Consider the following 19,240-nt stretch of genomic DNA (forward strand, 5'->3'; position numbering starts at 1 on the left):
GGCACTAGTTTTGAACATACAAAACTATATGCACAGTTTTGTACTGAACATTTACCTCAGAGGAAGCAATCACAAATGGCTGTGAGTACAATTTTTTGTTGGGCAGTAATCTGAGTAAGATCACTGCTATACTTTGCTTTGATTATGGTGCAAACCCACATGTACAAAACATCTGGAAAGATGGCACTTCTGTGCTCCGTTCTGATTATTTATCCCAAAGTGGTAAAAAGGAAGAATTAATAATAAAAATAGTTTCTGGATTCTGGTTGTTCCAGAGCTGGTGCAAGATATTCTACGTCAGGGGTTCTCAACCCGGTCCTCAGGACACACCTAGCCAGTCAGGTTTTCAGGATATCCACAATGAATATGCATGAGATAGATTTGCATACAGTGGAGGTAATGCATGCAGATCTCTCTCATGTATATTCATTGTAGAAATCCTGAAACTCTGGCTCGCTTGATGTGTCCCAAGGACTGGGTTAAGAGCCCCTGTTCTAGGTGAATCTTCAGACTTGCACCCCCTCTTAATTAACTTTTAGACCCTTTGCATCCCCTTCTAAGATTTTGATAATTAAACTTTGTAATCATGATAATCCCAAACATCATCCTACCTGGAACAGTCCTATTAAAATGCACATTTGAACATTATACTTTTAAATATTAAACTTTGTTTTGTAAATATATCAATAATGAGGGCAATTTTCCAAAGCTATTGACAAGGGAAGATGGATGATTTGAAAATTGTCCTTTCTTCTTGCAAGTAAAAGTACATGCTGATGTTTCTTTGGGTTTGTGTGGCTGTCAGAACTTATTGTTTTGTTGTGTCTGCTTTCCACCCCCTCAGAAGCTGCTGCCTCAAGCAACTGCCTAGTTTGCCTAATGGTTTGGCCAGCTAAGGTTTTGCTCAGTACTGTCTCTGGTTGCCGTATCTCAAAAAAACATACAGCAGAATTAGAAAAGGTTCAAAGAAGGACAACCAAAATGATTAAGGGGATGGAACCTCTTTCATATGAGGAAAGTCTTAAAAAGGTTACAGTTCTTCAGTTTGAAGAAGATATGGCTGGGGGGGGGGGGGCGGTTAGGATAGAGGTCTACAAAATCCTGAGTGGTGTAGCACGGGTAACTGTGAATTGATTTCTTTTTACTCTTTCAACAAGTACAAAGTCTAGGGGACACTCAATGAAGTCGAGACCCCATTTAGAGTAGTGTGTGCAGTTCTGGAGACCACAGCTTCAAAAAAATATAACCAGGATGGAGTCTTTCCAGAAGGTGGCTACTAAAATGGTCAGTGGCCTTCATCATAAAGCATACAGAGACAGACTCATAGACCTCAATATGTATACCTTGGAAGAAAGACGAGAGAGGAGATATGATACATATATTTATATATCTCCATGGCATAAATGCACAGGAGGCAGGTCTCTTTCAACTGAAAGGAAGCTCTGGAACAAGAGAGCATAAGATGAATTTGAAGGGAGGTTGACTCAAAAGTAATCTATGGAAATTCTTTATGGAAAGGGTGATGGATGCGTAGAACGACTTCCCGGTGGAGGAAGTGGAGACAAGGACTGTATCTGAATTCAAGAAAGCATGGGACAAGCAAGTGGGATCTCTTAGGGTTGAGGAGCAGATAGCGGATGATATGGATGGGCAGACTGGATAGGCCATATGGCCTTTATCTGCTGTCATTTTCTATGTTTCTATCTAGAGTTCTCCCATTATAGTGGAGGATCGGTGGAAGACATAGAAGAGGACAGAGACTTTAAGCAAAAGACAAAGTAGGCAACCTACTGCCCTCTCAGAAGTGGAAAGCCTGTTATTTTATGATGACTGGATGATGCAATATCAAGGTGGAGCCTGTCCTGGGCCCACTGAAATGTGTGATTTTGGAGGGGGATTCCTTCAGTTGCCTGTGACTTTGAAGGGGGCATCTGACTGTCATAATACAGAGGAACAGCTGGAGGGTTAAATCAACCGCTGCACCTTAGTAAGAAGACCTGAACCTTTTTTGGGGACAAAGGAGAAGTCTTAAGAGTCAAGTGACAACAGCTGGCATAGAGACATGTACAGACCTGAAACCTAGGGGCCAATAAAGACATCTACATTCACATTTACCTAATAGGTATGGCACCTCGTTCTTGATGTTGCCACAATTCCACACTGTGACCCTCTCCCTCAAGCACTGTATCTCCACATTTTGGTCAGTGGTCATTGGGACCATCAAATAGGATAGAAAGTAGAAAGTCTATAGGATTTAGTAGTGTAGGGAAGAATTTCTGCAAAGGGGGGGCAAAGTAATTTTTTGCATTGCCCACCAGAAAGTGGAGGGGAATAGAAGCAGTAGCAGGCAGCAGTGAGTGACTACAAAATCAGGGAGGCAGGTAAATACACCTCTTGCCCCCCCCATACACTTATGATTACAGACCCTCCCCCATGGGTAAAGAAACATGTCCAGGCTACCAACTCCACATCTCTGCAACCATCACCACCCCAACTCCGCCATCTCTATACCAAGCTGTTTAATGTGCAAATATGAAAGCCTTATTTCCATATGATACTCCCTTATTTACTTGTGTATCAGCTAACTTTAATGTATTATGGGACCAGGCATATTAAAGCTTTACTGCATACCATGCTATGGTTAGTATGCAGAAAAGGCCCTTGCCATGCATGAGGGCGGTTTTCAATAACCCACTTTGCTGGCAGTATACATGGCCAAGGCACTCTGGAGCAACCAGGAGTTTCTGAGAAAGGCTAAGTACTTCTGGATTTTAGCCATTCAGTTTTCGAGGTTTTAATCGAAAGGATGGATTTTCAGTTTGTTGCTCTAATTTTGTACTGTTATTAATCTATTACTATTGTATTTCTCTGTTTAAATTATGCTACGTAATTGCTTTGCTCTGGTAGTGAGAATTGAGGGTGGGGGTAGGGGTTTATTTGCTGGTCAGGAGGGGGTAAATTTGTAACGGGGAGCTCTGGCTGGGAAGGCCCATAGGACATATGCTGGACTTGTTTTATAAAGGCAACATATGTGCTTATGTGACTTTATAAAATTACATCAGCAATAAAGGGATGTGGCGGATGCACATAAGTGCTGGCAAGAATTTTAGCATATGTGCATACATGCTGATCCTGTGACAACTCCACCCATTGTCCACCTATATATATATATATCATGTAAAAGTACACACTGTGTTTTCTGTGCACCTACTTATGTGTGTATATCCTGGGCAGTTTTATAAGACCTCAAGGCAGGGGCGTATCTGAAAGTCGGCGGTAGCGGGGGCCAAAGCCAGAGTGAGGGGGCACATTATAGCCCCCCCCCCGGCCGCCATTTCCGACCCCCCCCTGCCGCCGTGGATACCTTTGCTGGTGGGGGACCCCAACCCCCACCAGCCGAGGTCCGCTTCCTCCTGCCGCTGCGAGGTTTTTTAAGTTCTTCATCGGGATTCGTCCTCCGTCACTCTGTGCTGCTGTTCAAAGAAGCTGCTAGCTGAATGCAGTTTCGGACTGAGTCTGACGTCGCTGCTGCACGTTGTACGTGCAGGACGTCAGACTCATGTACAACGTGCAGCAGCGACGTCAGACTCAGTCCGAAAACTGCATTCAGCTAGCAGCTTCTTTGAACAGCAGCACAGAGTGACGGAGGACGAATCCCGATGAACTTAAAACACCTCGCAGCGGCAGGAGGAAGCGGACCTCGGCTGGTGGGGGTTGGGGTCCCCCGCCAGCAAAGGTACCCACGGCGGCAGTAGGGGGGTCCAGGGCGAAATCTGCGGGGGCCCAGGCCCCTGTGGCCCCATGCAGATACGCCCCTGCCTCAAGGGTGTAAAAATCTGTCTACACACATAGAACTTACTTATTAAATGACCCCATGTTGCTATTCACTCTATGATATGCTGCAAACCACTTTGAATCATTTTTGTAAAAGGCGGTCTATAAATCTGAGATGTAATGCACTCACTGAAACCATCACCATCCTGACCCCGCAGCTTGGCAATCATCGCCACCTCAACAGCACATCTCTGAAAATGTCAACTTTTTTTTTTTTTTTGTTACATTTGTACCCCGCACTTTCCCACTCATGGCAGGCTCAATGTGGCTTACATGGGGCAATGGAGGGTTAAGTGACTTGCCCAGAGTCACAAGGAGCTGCCTGTGCCTGAAGTGGGAATTGAATCCAGTTCCCCAGGACCAAAGTCCACCACCCTAACCACTAGGCCACTCCTCCACTGTTGCTACTATTTGAGATTCTACATGGAATGTTGCTATTCCAACATTCCATGTAGAAGTTGGCCCTTGCAGATCACCAATGTGGCCGCGCAGGCTTCTGCTTCTGTGAGTCTGACGTCCTGCACATACGTGCAGGACGTCAGACTCACAGAAACAGAAGCCTGCGCAGCCTTCTACATGGAATGTTGCTAGTGGAATAGTAACATTCCATATAGAATCTCCAATAGTAGCAACAGAACCTCCAATAGTAGCAACATTCCATGTAGAATCTCCAATAGTATCTATTTTATTTTTGTTACATTTGTACCCCGCGCTCTCCCCACTCATGGCAGGCTCAATGCGGCTTACATGGGGCAATGGAGGGTTAAGTGACTTGCCCAGAGTCACAAGGAGCTGCCTGTGCCTGAAGTGGGAATCAAACTCAGTTCCTCAGGACCAAAGTCCACCACCCTAACCAATAGGCCACTCCTCCACTGTTGCTACTATTTGAGATTCTACATGGAATGTTGCTATTCCACTAGCAACATTCCATGTAGAAGTTGGCCCTTGCAGATCACCAATGTGGCTGCGCAGGCTTCTGCTTCTGTGAGTCTGACGTCCTGCACATACGTGCAGGACGTCAGACTCACAGAAACAGAAGCCTGCGCAGCCTTCTACATGGAATGTTGCTAGTGGAATAGCAACATTCCATGTAGAATCTCCAATAGTAGCAACATTCCATGTAGAATCTCCAATAGTATCTATTTTATTTTTGTTACATTTGTACCCCGCGCTTTCCCACTCATGGTAGGCTCAATGCGGCTTACATGGGGCAATGGAGGGTTAAGTGACTTGCCCAGAGTCACAAGGAGCTGCCTGTGCCTGAAGTGGGAATCAAACTCAGTTCCTCAGTTCCCCAGGACCAAAGTCCACCACCCTAACCACTAGGCCACTCCTCCACTTCCTGATCCTGAAGCTTTGCAATCATCATCACCTCAATGCCATATCTCTGGAATTATCACCTTTCAACCCTATATCTCTCCAACCATCGCCAACCCAACTCTACAGCTCAGCAGCCATCACACCCCTTCACCCCACAATTTGGCAATCATCGCCTCCCAACCCCCACATCTCTGCAACCATCATCCACCAGCCCCACAGTTTGGCAATCATCATCTCGTAACCCCACATCTCTCCAACCATCACCTCCCAACCCTACATCTCTTAGGTATACCAATATTCTGTGTCTTTGAAAAATCCTCCACAGCTCTCATGGCATCACACACTGACAATGAAATGTGCACACCCTCAGCTCTAGTATGTTCCAGTGGCGTTCCTAGCGTGGATGGCACCCGGGGCGGATCGCCGATGCGTCCCCCCCCCGGGTGCAGCGCCCCCCCCCTGCGAAATGACACCTTCCCCCCTCCACGGCGAAATGACACCCCCCCCCAGGTGCACGCCGCTGGGGGGGGGGTGCTGCGGTGCGCACCTGTGGGCTCCAACTTCGCGAACTTCGCTCGTTCGCGAAGTCGGAGCCCACAGGCGTGCGCCGCAGCACCCCCCAGCGGACCGCCCCCACCTTGGTACGCCACTGGTATGTTCTTAACCTTGTTTGTAATAAAAACCGCTGAAGCACTGACATATACCCTACTTTTTATGTCTTGTCCAGTCTCCTTTGCCTCCCCCTCTAAATTAGACTGTAAGCTGCTCAAATAACTTGGTTCATGGGCGGGATAGCAAATCTTTAATAAACTTGGAAACATGCAATCCTGGGATTCTCCTGAGCCAAGCAGGACAGGTTTCTCCCTCCCATAAGCTAGTCTGTCCTCCTCTAGCCAGATACTCACCAGCTGGACTTCTGCTCCCCGAGGTTGTATTCCCAAGTGAGACGGCTCCTCCGGCAGTTCTCCACATCTACAGCATCTAAGGACAAAGGGGACAAGAATCAGACTGATATTCCTGCACTTCCTCTCTCTCACCCAGGGTCCTTGGAATTTGTGTGACAATGGTGCCCCTTCTGTCCTCCACCCCTGGCTGCAACTGAAATCCTGAATTCTGAAAACCTCACCTGAGCGGCCAGTGAATCTGTCCCAGAACTCCTTGCTGTTGATCTTGGTTGGGGTGCAGCAGTTGCTAAGAGTCAGCGCCTCCTGCTCTCCAAATTCTCGACTTAATGACTCTGGCCCCCACAGGCTCCGCTTCATCATTCGCTCCAGACCTGAGACCAGGACAGGCTGAGGAGGAAGAGCATTCAGGGTGAATAAGCAGCTGTCTCTCACTTGCAGCCTCTGACTGTCAGACTCTGTCTACTTATCTTCCTGTCTCTCTAACATACACAACCACACTCACTTGTTACTCTATTATAGGTCCTGTATCTGTCCGACTGACTTTGGGGGATGATACAAAGCTAGACCTCAAGCCCAGCACTAAAACGCTATAGGTCTATGTATAAGCCTAATACATAGCTTGAGGCTGGCACCATTCTAGGCTGAGTAAGCAACTCTCTACCTCCGTCCAGATCAGAGGAGGCACTGGACTAGCATTCCTCCCACCTGGCAGAGATGAGACTGCAGGGGTATAATGCCCCCCCATCCAGCTGGGAGAGATGAGATGGTAGGGTTAATGCCCTCAAGCCTGGGAGAAAGAGGACCCTTCAGGCTTGAAAAAGAGAGGGCTGTTGGAGTTATTCCCCCTTATCCTGAGAGGGAACTGCAATGAGGAAAGCTTGGTAGCCTAGGAGATATGGGACTGCAAGGGTAGTGCCTCCACCCCAGGGTGAGAGGGGCTGTTGAATCTGGCATTGCCACAAAGGAAGGGCTTGACCCGGCAACCGGCATTCACCTGGAGGAGAAGTGTACCTGGCATCGCCTCCAATGCTCCTGGAAACGTCTGTAGTTGCTTCTGAGGGAGGGATCATGTAGCCATAAGACTCCGCCCTGAGAAGAGGGGTAGGAGCTTACTGACTCTGGGGGTCTTGGGGTCCTCACTCCCTCTTCCTCCCATTTCTTCTCCTGGATTTTGCGTTCTACCACCTGAGTGATGATATTATCCAGAATGCTGTTGATCCTCTCATCCTAAAGAAAGAATTATATTGAGAAGAGAATAAAAGCAATTTGATTTCATCCAAACTGTATTCCAACACATTTTCAAATTCAATGTCTGAAATGTGCATGCAGCCAGCTTTGGGATGAAAAGTCAGAGTTCCAGTCTCTGATGCCTGATTAGGAAGACAGTTTCCAAAAGAAGAAAGTACGAATACATAATGTTTATTTATTTGTCTCATTTGTATCCCACATTTTCCCACCTATTTGCAGGCTCAAAGTGGTTTACATAATACCGTAAAGGCATTCGCCTAGTCCGGTAGAGAAACAAATACAAGGTGATAAAGTCGATTATAGATACATGTGGTTAGGTACAATGGGGATAGAGGAGAGGAAGGTTAAATAGTGTCCATTACTATGGGGATAATGTTATAACATTATTACAAAGTACAGCGAGACTAGGGAGATAATTTAACTTCTCCAAGGTCACTCATAGAGATCGGTGAAACAACCACATATTAGAACTCAAGGCATTTTTCTCATATGGCCCTTCTTTTCAGCCTCTACTGACTTATGCAAATGAGGCCCTAAATAAGTCTCTGCACATGTTCCTCCATTCTCCACAGAACCAATTTAAAGAGGTGATAAACTGACATCTCAAATCTCATGGTCACACAGAAAGAGTCGGTGACAGAGCTAGGATTTAAATGTGTGTGTCTTAGCAACCCTCCTAACTTATAATCCGGGATGGAGCTTCAATTAGTCAAACTAGGCAGTCACCTATAATACCTAGATTCTGGGGGCAGCAAAAGGCAGCAGGTTTGAATTTTTAGTCCCCTCCTTAACCTCAGAGGGCCTACCCTAGCACTTTCCCCAATGACTTAGCCCCATGGCTGGCAGGAAAGAAGAAAGCCTTGAACACACAGTATGATCTGTGAGATTCTATGATCTTGTGTCTCAGACTACAAAACTAGCCCTGCAAGGCAAAGGAAACTGACACGCTCCACAGAACCAGTTAAGCACCCCTCCCTTGCCAGCCACAAGAACCCATTCAGCAGGTGAAGTGCTAGAATAGAGCCTCCAGAGGAAGGAGTTTAAAATACCTACCTACCGCCCCTAGAATCTTGGTGCTGTTAAATGCACTTTTTCCTTACAGCTGTGGTGGCTAGGTTGGCAGTATATAGGTCTATAACTGGAGGGGAGGGGATGCAAGATTGAAAGTTCACCAAGGGTGCATAATTAGGGTTACCATACGTCTGGATTTCCCCAGATATGTCCTCAATTTCAGGGGACTGTCTGGGGTCCAGATGTTTTGTTGATAGGCTTGCCTTCTCCCCCCCCCTCCAGCCTACCACAGCGCACCCTGGTGGTCTAGTGGCCTCTTCAGGGCAGAAAAGAACTCCATTGTTTCCTGCCCACTGATGCTGACCTCCTAGGGTTACCATATGGCTCCAGAAAAAGGAGGACAGATTGAGCTACTCTGGGTTTTACTTCCATTGCTTTCAGTGGAAGCAAAACCCAGACTAGATCAATGTGTCCTCTTTTTTCTGGAGCCATATGGGAACCCTATCAGACTTCCCCACTACCCCCCCTTCTTGAAAATGGCTGCCAAGGCTTCAAGCGAAGGCCTCGCGAGACTTCATGAAAGTCTGCAAGGTAGGCCCAGGAGGAGAGGGGCAGCTGCTTGTGGATGGGAGGTAAGGGAGAGGAGATGGAGTCATGCTGTACATTGAGGGGAGGGAAAGGAAGGGAAAAAGAAATGCAGCACATTGATAGAAGAGGATGGAGAGGAGAGGGGGACATGCTGCTCATGGATGGGAGGGGAAGGAAAGGGGGACATGCTGCTCACGGATGTATGCATTTTTGGAAATGCACATCTTTTCTACTTTTGTATTTAGACTATGGAAGAAAATTAATTTCTTTTACCAGTATTTTCACTGCTTATAGAATCTGGCTTTCTTGGGGGATCAAGGTGACTGTGTGGCTGCTGTGGCAGGGCAGCATTTTATTTTTTGTGTCCTTTTTTTTGTCTCCGCAAATATGGTAACCCTATGCATAATATCCTTGCACTAGCCTGAGTGCCTCAGGAGGGCTATACTGTGCTCTCAGAGTTGTCTCACAGTTGTACTCACGGTGCGCAGTGAAGGTGAAACTGGAGCAAAGGCCATCCTTACTCCATTCTGTCCCAGACACAGCTTCACAGCCGTGGAGGTCAGGAGGTCACAAAGAGTTGAGGCCTGTACTGACCTCTGTGCACCCCCTGCACTTGGAGATTGCTGGCTAGATTCTGTACTATCTGGGGAGAAAAATAAAAAAGTAGAATCCTGCTAATTTCTTGTTTCTCGTGGTTTACAGACATTTCTACCATCTGGATCCTTCCCTACTCCCACAATCTCTCTCTCTCCCGGATATTTATTCCTCCTCTCCATTTCCACTCTTCCTCTCCTTGCTCTCTGCTCCCCAGTGGCTTGCCAAGGGGGGGGCGGTCCGCCCCGGGTGCACGCCGCGCGCCTGCTGCGAGAGTTCGCTAACTTCTCTCGTTCGCTGCAGCTCCCTCTGCCCCGGAACAGGTTACTTCCTGTTCCGGGGCACAGGGAGCTGCAGCGAACGAGCAAAGTTAGTAAACTCGCAGCAGGCGCGCGCTGCGGCACCCCCCCCCCCAGCGGCATGCACCCGGGGGGGAGGTCTTTCGCCGGGGGGGGGGGGCGCTGCACCCGGGGGGCGGGGCGCCGCCCCGGGTGTCCGCCCCCCTAGGAACGCCACTGCTGCTCCCCCCTTCCTGCTATTTGCACCTCCTTCTCTTCACTCCCACCCCTCCTTCCCATCTGCTCCTCCTTATCCTCTCCACCACCATTCTTCTCCCTGTTTCCTGTCCTCTTCTGAGCCCCCATATTTCCCTACTGCTGTCCATATCAAATTCCCTGCAATGACCTTCTTCACCATGCACCCTGCTACCCTCATCAGGACTGCATATGCTCTACCTTTCATGCTGGCTGAGCATTTAGCTGGTTCCTCAGTTTCTGCAGCTGGAGGGGCAGGACTTTGGTGCACTTGTACTTCCTTTTCCTGCTGGAAAAATCACAGAGTTTATTTTCCCACCATGCAGTTGAACAAAGTGGTCATCATGTGTCCCTAAAAACAATGTCCTGTCCCCTGGATTGATTCTCTGTGAGCAATGCTAAGCTTTGGCAGTTTATTTATTTTATTTATTACATTTGTATCCCACATTTTCCCACCTTTTTGCAGGCTCAATGTGGCTTACATACAGGGCTTTTTTTGAGGGGGTACTTGGGGGTACTGAGTACCGGCACCTTTTTCATTGTCTGCTAAAATTGACCCATAAACACCAAGTTTTAATGGAAAAAGCTCAGGCTTTACACACCAATTCTGCCTTGTCATAGATTCTGTGACTGGTTGCAGAGGGCCTGGTTATTGTGAAGTGCATCCCTCAGTGATCACCCCACCCTTGAAGGGTGGCCTAACATTTGAGTACCGGCACCTTTTTTGCTAGAAACAACGCACTGCTTACATATAACCGTTAACGGCATTAGCCGATTCCGGTCTGAACAAATACATGGTATGAATGAATACAAAGTGATATTGTGGTAGAATGAGGAACTTAGAGGGGGAAAGGGGGAAGAAGAGTCAGGTAATGTCCGTTGCGGTCTTTGGTTACATTGTGTCGCAAGTGATCAGGTATTTTTATGTTGGGTCGGTGGGGTATGCTCTTCTGAACAGGTCTGTCTTTAGTTATGAGCACTGGGCTGACTTTCAGTCCTGGCAGCATGTATTATTCTATTGAATCCAGGGGCGTAGCCAGACAACAGATTTTGGGTGGGCCTAGGCAAGAAGTGGGTGAGCACTAAGTGCTCTCCCCCCCCCCCCCCTAAAAAAATATCTCAGCTGGCGGGAAAATGCTTCTTTCCACCTTGGCAGTCTGCAGCAGGCATGCGCTGAAAACTGAGCATGCGCAGGTGCCAGTATCATGGAGAGTAGCGTTTTCGTTACCATCAGGGGGAAGTCTTCAGCTGGCGGAGCTTGGGATCCCCAACAGCTACCGCTAAACGTGTGCTACTGTTGGGTGGGCCTGAGCCCTAAGTGGGTGGGCCCAGGCCCACCTGTGGCTAAGCCACTGATTGAATCTATTACCTTGGTCAGAGTAATGCCCATCAACAGTGTGTCTGCTAGATTTTTCTGGTTACAGGAGCATCTTGCCCGGATGGCAAATTTTGCTCGAACATCATGCAATGTCTTCCAAAGATCAGTAAGGGCTAGGGAGGAAAAACTGAGGTCAGTAGTCAGCTAGACAGAATGCACTTTATAATCAGAGAACTTACATTCCAAAGGCTCCTGTGTTTGTTGGACCTTTAAAATTACAAATATACAAAGAGATCAATAGCTAACCCAAGGAATGCTCAGAGATCAATGTAAGAAAAGTTAGATAACTAAGAGACAGTTTTCACTTTCCATCTTTCTCTCTTTGAAAATTGCCACAAATACAAAAGGATAGAATAGTCACTGTGGCAATTAATACATGTTAATGGTGGTAACATATGCTGTTAGTAAATGACCCTCTGAAGTGACAGACGGCGACATGTCTCTTGGGAAGCCGCCAGGAACTGATGGTATTCCAACGTAGTATAAATTACAAATAGACTGCTTGCTAGCTAAATTACTTGACTTACATAAGTACAGTTTGGATGCTGGAGGGCTACCAGAATCTATGTGATTATATTCATATGAAAAACAGGCAAGATGATTCTGTGTGTGTGTTTTATCAGCCAATATCAATGCTGAATGCTAATTTAAAAATATTGAAGTCAGAGAACGTGATGGAAGTCAAGATAGCATGAAATAAAGTGCCAAACACAATAATCATTCAATAATAAATACAGTCATTAAATTCAAGTGCATAAAAAGACAACGATCATAAAACTGATAAAATACTAGAATGTTTGGCTATCCGCCTCTTCTCAGATAGTGGGCAAACATCACTGATCTCTCTTTTTCCTGCCCAGTAAGAGTTAAAAAAAAGCCAATTTTTCATATTTCATCAATGAAACACCTGATAACAGAAACATTAAAGTGATCATTCAACTAACATTGCCTCCACCTAATTGTAACACACGACTATAGGCAATTTTTATAAAGAAAGATCATTGTTCATTAGCCTTTAAAAAGGAAGAAAGGAATGAGAAATCTTGGAGCAAATTACAAAGCACATTTAAACAGTCTTTAAACTCTGATAATTCCGTATTCCTTTTAAATGGCTAACCACACCCCCTCCTCCCCCATAGCCTTGACATGACCAGATGCCTTGACATGACCAGATGTACCTTCTACTGAAACCACTTGTTGGCAGGGCTGGTGTTAAGGAAGTGCAAACAGTATAATTGCCCTGGGCTCCCATGCCATAAGAGGTCCCAAACCTGCACACAGATGAAGAAAGTGTAGGCTGCCATCTGGCTTTAGGGCTCTCTTCCATATTTCTGCCCAGGGCCCAAGCATGTCTAACACCAGCCCTGCCTATTGAGTCCACCTAATATCAAGAAAGATTCTCAACCAATGTGGGTCACAAACTATACGAGTACTTCACATTATTTATCTTTCTAATATGTTTACAAAGAAAAAGAGACATATATGAGGCATCCAAAAACAAAATTTCAGGATGTAACAACTTCTTTCTTTCCTGTGTAGACCTAGAAAGATCTGTAAATATCCAATTTTTGACCCAAAAAAAGAGGATTAGCATTTCAAAGATAAAGCATGAGAACCATATTCGGATCTTGCTGAGAAATAATCTGGCCAATAACATAGTCCTTTGCACATCCCCAGTCCCTGGAGACTCCAAAAGTCCAGTAATGTCTAAGCTATCTAGGGACATCTGGCCTTGATCTTACTCAATGCCTATTGAAGATCTTCACCTACCCTCACAAATTAAATCTTATTCAATGGAGGTACTGCTTCCTCTGGTATATTTCATTAACATATTTCTTAAATACTTCCTTAGGGACCACAGTCAGAACCCTAGTTCTGGTTTTGTTCTTCAGAATCTCTAGCTTCCGGTGTAGGAGAGACTTGTCCTTAATCAACCATGACAGCTTGCAGTATCCTGTAATTGATTTCTTGTTAGCTTTCCCTATTGGCTGTTAGCCATGAGCTAGGGCCAGCCTTCCCTCTCTGCCCCTGAGGCTGTGTGAGAGAACCTAGTCTTGCTAGCATGCTTTGTGATCAGCAGTTGTTCTAGGGCTGATCCTTCCTTAATTTACCATAATTCCATCAAGATTTTTCACCATCTCCCTAGGTCATGCCCCTTTTATTTCCCCAGAATTACTCCCCTTTATTCTCCTTTGAGTGTAGTAGCTTTTTCTCTCATCTGGGCTGAGGTTCTGGTCATTTCCTTGCTTCTGGGGTGGCTAGATACAGACTCTATACAGAAGGCAACAATTTTGTCTAAGCAACTGAGCTGTAAGTTTGATTTTCTTTGTTTATTTATTCTGAGTACTACAATAAAGAAGATTTGCTTAAGACTTGAGAGTCTACAGGTAAAGCTTTTACTTGGGGATGGTTTAAGCTGGCTATTGAAGCTAATCTATACTTTGCCTAGAACAGTAATTTATTTATTTATTATTTACGTCAATTTATAAGCCACATTGAGCCTGCAAATAGGTGGGAAAATGTGGGATACAAATGTAACAAATAAATAAATAAACCGTATCTTATTGCAACTGCAAGACAGAATGGTTTACAATTTGTAAAATAGAAAAAGAACAATACAACATTATATGTACAGTTTGGACAAACAATGGAACTCCAATCATTACGGGAAAGCACAGCAAAACCAAAAATTAGCTACACAAGATAAAAACAGTATAAATCATGATTTAGTATAGAGGAAAGCACCGCAGATACAGAATTGAGTACATAGTATAAACTACACAAGCATAAACAGTACAAATTATGATTTAATATACATTGAAGATACCCTTTTATAACCTCGCTTCCATTATTCTAAATTCTGTTCTACATAATTGATAAAGTAAAAGGTTTTCAAAAGTTTCCGAAAATGAAAGTAGGATTTCTCAAGTCTGATCTCTTTTGGAAGGCCGTTCCAAAGAGAAGGGGACAAGTAGAAAAAAGCCGATCTCCGCGTAGATTCCCATCTGGCCCTAGTGAGAGGAGGAATCACTAACCTGTTATCTGTTAGGGATCTAAGGGTTCGTGTGGCAGTGTAAGGAATTGTTAAATTCGACAGTACAACCTTTTTCTATTGGACTAACATAGTACATTTTTTGACGAGCTATCAAAGGCCAGAACCTTCCTCCTCCTCAGGTCTGGAATGAAGGAGAGAGGACAATATCAGAATATAAAAGTGAAACATAAAAGCATTCCAAAGATAGTCTCAGTGGAAAAGGTAGCAGTAGGAGCGTGGGACAGATGGATGAGTAATCAGAAGGTGACAAAGCAGTATAATTTCATAGTTCATAATATGATAGGAAATCCAGTTCTCTGTTAAGACGTGTTTTGCTGATGTCAAAAATATTTCATCATCTTAACTTCAAAGGTCTTAGGCTCCTGGATTGTTTTAAAATTTTCTTTTCTGCTGGTGGGGGTTGGGTCCTTCTGGCACTCTCCTCCTTTCACTGTCATGGCTTGTCTTTTCGTTTGCAGCAGGCAGGGTTGGGTGTCCTCCATCACTCCACTGTCTTTCAGTGCCAAGGCTGCATTTGCTTCGGGAGCCACTGGGGCCTGGATCCCCATCAGTACCCCATTTGCTTCCTTCCTGCAGCTGCGATTTGATGTCACACCACCCATACTTCCTACCCTTGACATTTACTTTTTATTTATTTCTCAATATATCTTATATACAAAACAATGTAGAAAGGAGTAAACATGTCAAATCCACATCAATGAGAAGAAAAAGGAGAATCAATAGGAAATAAACAGTAACTCAAAATAAATAAAACATAAGAGCATTTCAATGAGAGTTTGAAGGGGAAAACGTGTGTAGAGGGGGAGATTGATGGGTGATACCTGGGATTGGTAGGCTTTGTGATATTGTTTTGGGAGGGGCAGTCTAGATCAGTGGTTTTCAACCCAGTCCTTAGGGTCCACCTGGCCAGTCGGGTTTTCAGGATAACTGCAATGAATATACATGAGAAATATTTGCATGTAACGGAGGAAATGCATGCTAATACATCTCATGCATATGGTATGGTTCAATATTAAAACAGAAGAGATTGAAGGTCCTGGATTTCAAAGGAACTAACTTTGCCGAGATGGGGGAATTTCTCAAGGAACAGTTAGCGGGATGGGAACAGCTGAAGGATATAGAACAGCAGTGGACAAGACTGAAAGGAGCTATATTAAAGGCGACTAACCTTTATGTTAGAAAATTACATAAAAGTAAGAGGAAAAGAAGGCCTCTCTGGTACTCGAATGTAGTAGCTGAAAAGATAAGGGAAAGGAGGCTAGCCTTTGCACGTTATAAGACGACTCAGAAAGATGAAGACAGGAGAGAATACCTAAATTAGCAAAGAGAAGCTGGAAAAGCTATCAGGAAAGCGAAGCGGCAAATGGAGGAAAAGATAGCTAATACGGTAAAATTGGGGGACAAGACCTTTTTCAGATATGTAAGTGACAAGAGGAACTGCCATAATAGCATTGTGAGGCTCAAAGCTGAGGGAGAGAAATATGTGGACGATAAGGAAAAAGCTGAACTGCTTAAAGATTATTTTAACTTGGTGTTCATGAATGAAAGACCGGGGGTAGGGCTGCAGAAAACAAAGGCTAAAGGGGATGGATGTATGGTAGACCAAGACCCGTTTACGGAGGACTGTGTTCGTGAGGAGCTTGCCAAACTAAAAGTAGATACAGCGATGGGGCCTGATGGGATACACCCGAGGGTGCTTAAGGAACTCGGAGAAGTTCTGTCGGCTCCGCTGACGGACCTCTTCAATGCTTCCTTAGAAACTGGAGTGGTCCCGGTGGACTGGAGAAGGGCGGATGTGGTTCCTTTGCACAAGACTGGAAGTAAGGAAGAGGTTGGGAATACAGACCTGTCAGTCTGACTTCGGTAGTGAGTAAGCTAATTGAAACGCTTCTAAAAAGGAGGATTGTGACATTTCTTGAACTGCACAGAATGTGAGACCCGAGGCAGCATGGCTTCACTAGTGGCAGGTCGTGTCAGACGAATCTGACTGTCTTCTTCGACTGGGTGACCAGTTGGATGTGGGAGGAGCGCTTGATGTGGTATACTTGGATTTCAGCAAAGCCTTTGACACGGTTCCACACAGGCGACTGATAAATAAATTGAGTGCCCTCGGTGCGGGACCTAGAGTAACTGATTGGGTTAAAAATTGGTTGAATGGTAGGAGACAGAGGGTGTTGGTAAATGGAGCTTGCTCTGAAGAAAAGGAGGTCCTCAGTGGAGTACCGCAGGGATCAGTCCTAGGGCCGGCTCTTTTTAAAGTCTTTGTGAGCGATATTGTGGAAGGGCTGTCTGGTAAGGCTTGTCTCTTTGTGGATGATACTAAACTCTGCAACAGCGTGGACACCCTGGAGGGTGTGAATGACATGAGGAAGGACCTAGCGAAGCTAGAGGAATGGACTGAAATTTGGCAACTAATGTTTAATCCCCAAAAACACAGGGTCATGCACTTGGGTCGCAAAAATCCAAGGGAACTGTACAGTATAGGGGTGTAGTGCTTCAGTGTGCGAAGGAAGAGCGGGACTTGGGAGTGATTGTGTCTGACAACCTTAAAGCTTTCAAACAGGTAGAAAAAGCGACGGCCAAAGCCAGAAGGATGCTTGGGTGCATAGAGAGAGGCATGACCAGCAGGAAACAGGAGGTGACAGTGCCATTGTATAAGTCTCTGGTGAGGCCGCATTTGGAGTACTGCGTGCAGTTCTGGAGACCGCACCTACGGAAAAATATAAACAGGATGGAGTCTGTCCAGAGGGCGGCTACGAAATTAGTAAGCGGTCTTGAATGCAAAAATTATAGGGACAGGCTTATGAACCTCAACATGTATACGCTGGAAGAGAGGAGGGAGCGAGGAGACATGATAGAAACGTTTAAATATCTCAAGGGCATTTATGTACAGGAAGAGAGCCTTTTTCAAATGAAGAAGAGCTCTGGAATGAGGGGGCATACGATAAAGTTAAGAGACAATAGGCTTAGAAGTAACCTAAGGAAGTATTATTTCACAGAAAGGGTGGTGGAGGCGTGGAATGGCCTCCCGGTGGAGGTGGTGGAGTCGAGGACTGTTCCAGAATTTAAAAAGGCATGAGATAAGCATGTGGGATCACTTAGGAACAGGAAGAATTAGGGGTTACAGACGATGGGTAGACTGGATGGGTCATATGGCCTTTATCTGCTGTCATGTTTCTATGTTTCTATATTCATTGTGGATATCTTGAAAACCCGACTGGCCAGGCGGTCTCTGAGGACTGGGTTGAAAACCACTGGTCTAGATGGGTCTTGTACTCTCTATTTTTTTTTCCATTTTCTTTGGGAGATCGGACCTCTCCTTCAATCACTTCCAGTAACATAAAATCAGATCTCCTTGTAACAGAGATTAGATCTTCGTGTAATTTATACCCATTAATGGAGAACTCCAGTGCCATGTCCAGACGTTGCAGGCTCAGAAACTTGCTTACCATTAGTGGAGATGAACTGCGTTGGTACAAAAGAACAAGAGCTGTGCTGCTGGCCACGACCACACCTCAGTGCTGGCACCTCATTCTCCTGCAGGTCTACAGAACAGACCAAAACTTCAGTGTTGTTTCTCAGACTTAGGCACTCACCATCCTCCTTCTCTATTCTCCCATGCAACCTATAGACCCCCTGCAGCCTCTGCAGTACCTCCTCTCTCTTCTCTCTTTTCCAATACCCCTCTCCCCATCACCTTTCAAATTCCTCCCATCTTCTCAAAATTGTAACCAGGTATTTTAACACCTGGAGCAGGCAAGCATATTTGCACCCCATCCTTACTCTAACTCTTGCTTTTCTCCCCCTCCACTTTGATCTTGAGTCCTCTTTCTCCCTCACTCCTTTCTTCCCACACCCTTTCTTCCTGACTTTAGATCTGCTGTTGGTTCATGCCCACATTTTAGCCATTATTCCACCATCAAGGTGCTTTGTGCCTTGGGTGGCTGCCCCTCTAGCCCACCCCCAGTCACTCCCCTGCCTCTATTCTCATCTGCAGCCTTTGATCTCTTTTTCTTATGTTCTCCTGTTTAGCCTCTGCTTTTTCTACTCTCCCTCTACTGTCGTCACTTCCTGTCTTCTATTTCCCCTGCGGCCTCTTCCTTCACTCTCATCTGTACCTTTAACTTTCTCCTGCACATGCTCAGAGGGCCAGTGCAAAGTATTATGTACCCTAGGCAAACTCTCAGCCTTGGCCTTCCTGCCCTCCCCCCCCCCCCCCCCCCCCCCCACTTAGTTTTCAGTCTCCTATACTCTCCCCTACCTCATATGTTGCTAATAATACTCAACAATGTTGATATCCCTCCTAGAACAATACTGTAAAAATGCATAACTGAAAGTCCAAAGAAGAGCAGAACACACGTCTAATATGATAAAAAAAAGTCTTTATTTGTGCCACTCTGTAAAATGTCCTGACCTGGCCATGTTTCGCCTCACTAGAGGCTGCGTCAGGGGCTAAAACAGCTATTGCAGTCCCAAAGGGCGCATAGAGCTAAAATCCAATTAAAGCAGCAACAATCAGCCTTGCAGCTCGCAGGGTTGATAGAAACACAGCAACTCTCTCTCTCATTCATTGGATTTTAGCTCTATTGCATGTATGTGCCCTTTGGGACGCAGCCCCTGATGCAGCCTCTAGTGAGGAGAAACATGGCCAGGTCGGGACATTTTACAGAGTGGCACAAATAAAGCCTTTTTATCATATTAGACGTGTGTTCTGCTCTTCTGGACTGCTTTCTGTACTGCAGAACATTTTGTTCCTCTTCTGGTGTTTCCAAAA

General features: G+C 45.6%; 1 protein-coding gene across 4 annotated transcripts in view; it reads right to left on the reverse strand.

The window, feature by feature from the left end:
* HR (HR lysine demethylase and nuclear receptor corepressor) overlaps nucleotides 1–19,240 on the reverse strand; it is a 128,691-nt gene that overhangs the window by 23,442 nt on the left and 86,009 nt on the right. For 3 of the 4 annotated variants that reach the window (XM_030201995.1, XM_030201997.1, XM_030201994.1), the window contains exons 7-13: nucleotides 17,916–18,011; nucleotides 11,403–11,524; nucleotides 10,235–10,322; nucleotides 9,386–9,549; nucleotides 7,071–7,286; nucleotides 6,281–6,446; nucleotides 6,060–6,135 (exon numbers count right to left, since the gene is read on the reverse strand). In XM_030201995.1, coding sequence (XP_030057855.1) covers nucleotides 6,060–6,135; nucleotides 6,281–6,446; nucleotides 7,071–7,286; nucleotides 9,386–9,549; nucleotides 10,235–10,322; nucleotides 11,403–11,524; nucleotides 17,916–18,011 — 928 coding nt within the window. The remainder of the gene's footprint in view (nucleotides 1–6,059; nucleotides 6,136–6,280; nucleotides 6,447–7,070; nucleotides 7,287–9,385; nucleotides 9,550–10,234; nucleotides 10,323–11,402; nucleotides 11,525–17,915; nucleotides 18,012–19,240) is intronic. The other variant, XM_030201996.1, reaches the window with a different exon arrangement.

The sequence above is a fragment of the Microcaecilia unicolor genome, chromosome 4 (genome assembly GCF_901765095.1).
Source record: "Microcaecilia unicolor chromosome 4, aMicUni1.1, whole genome shotgun sequence".
NCBI lineage: Eukaryota > Metazoa > Chordata > Amphibia > Gymnophiona > Siphonopidae > Microcaecilia > Microcaecilia unicolor.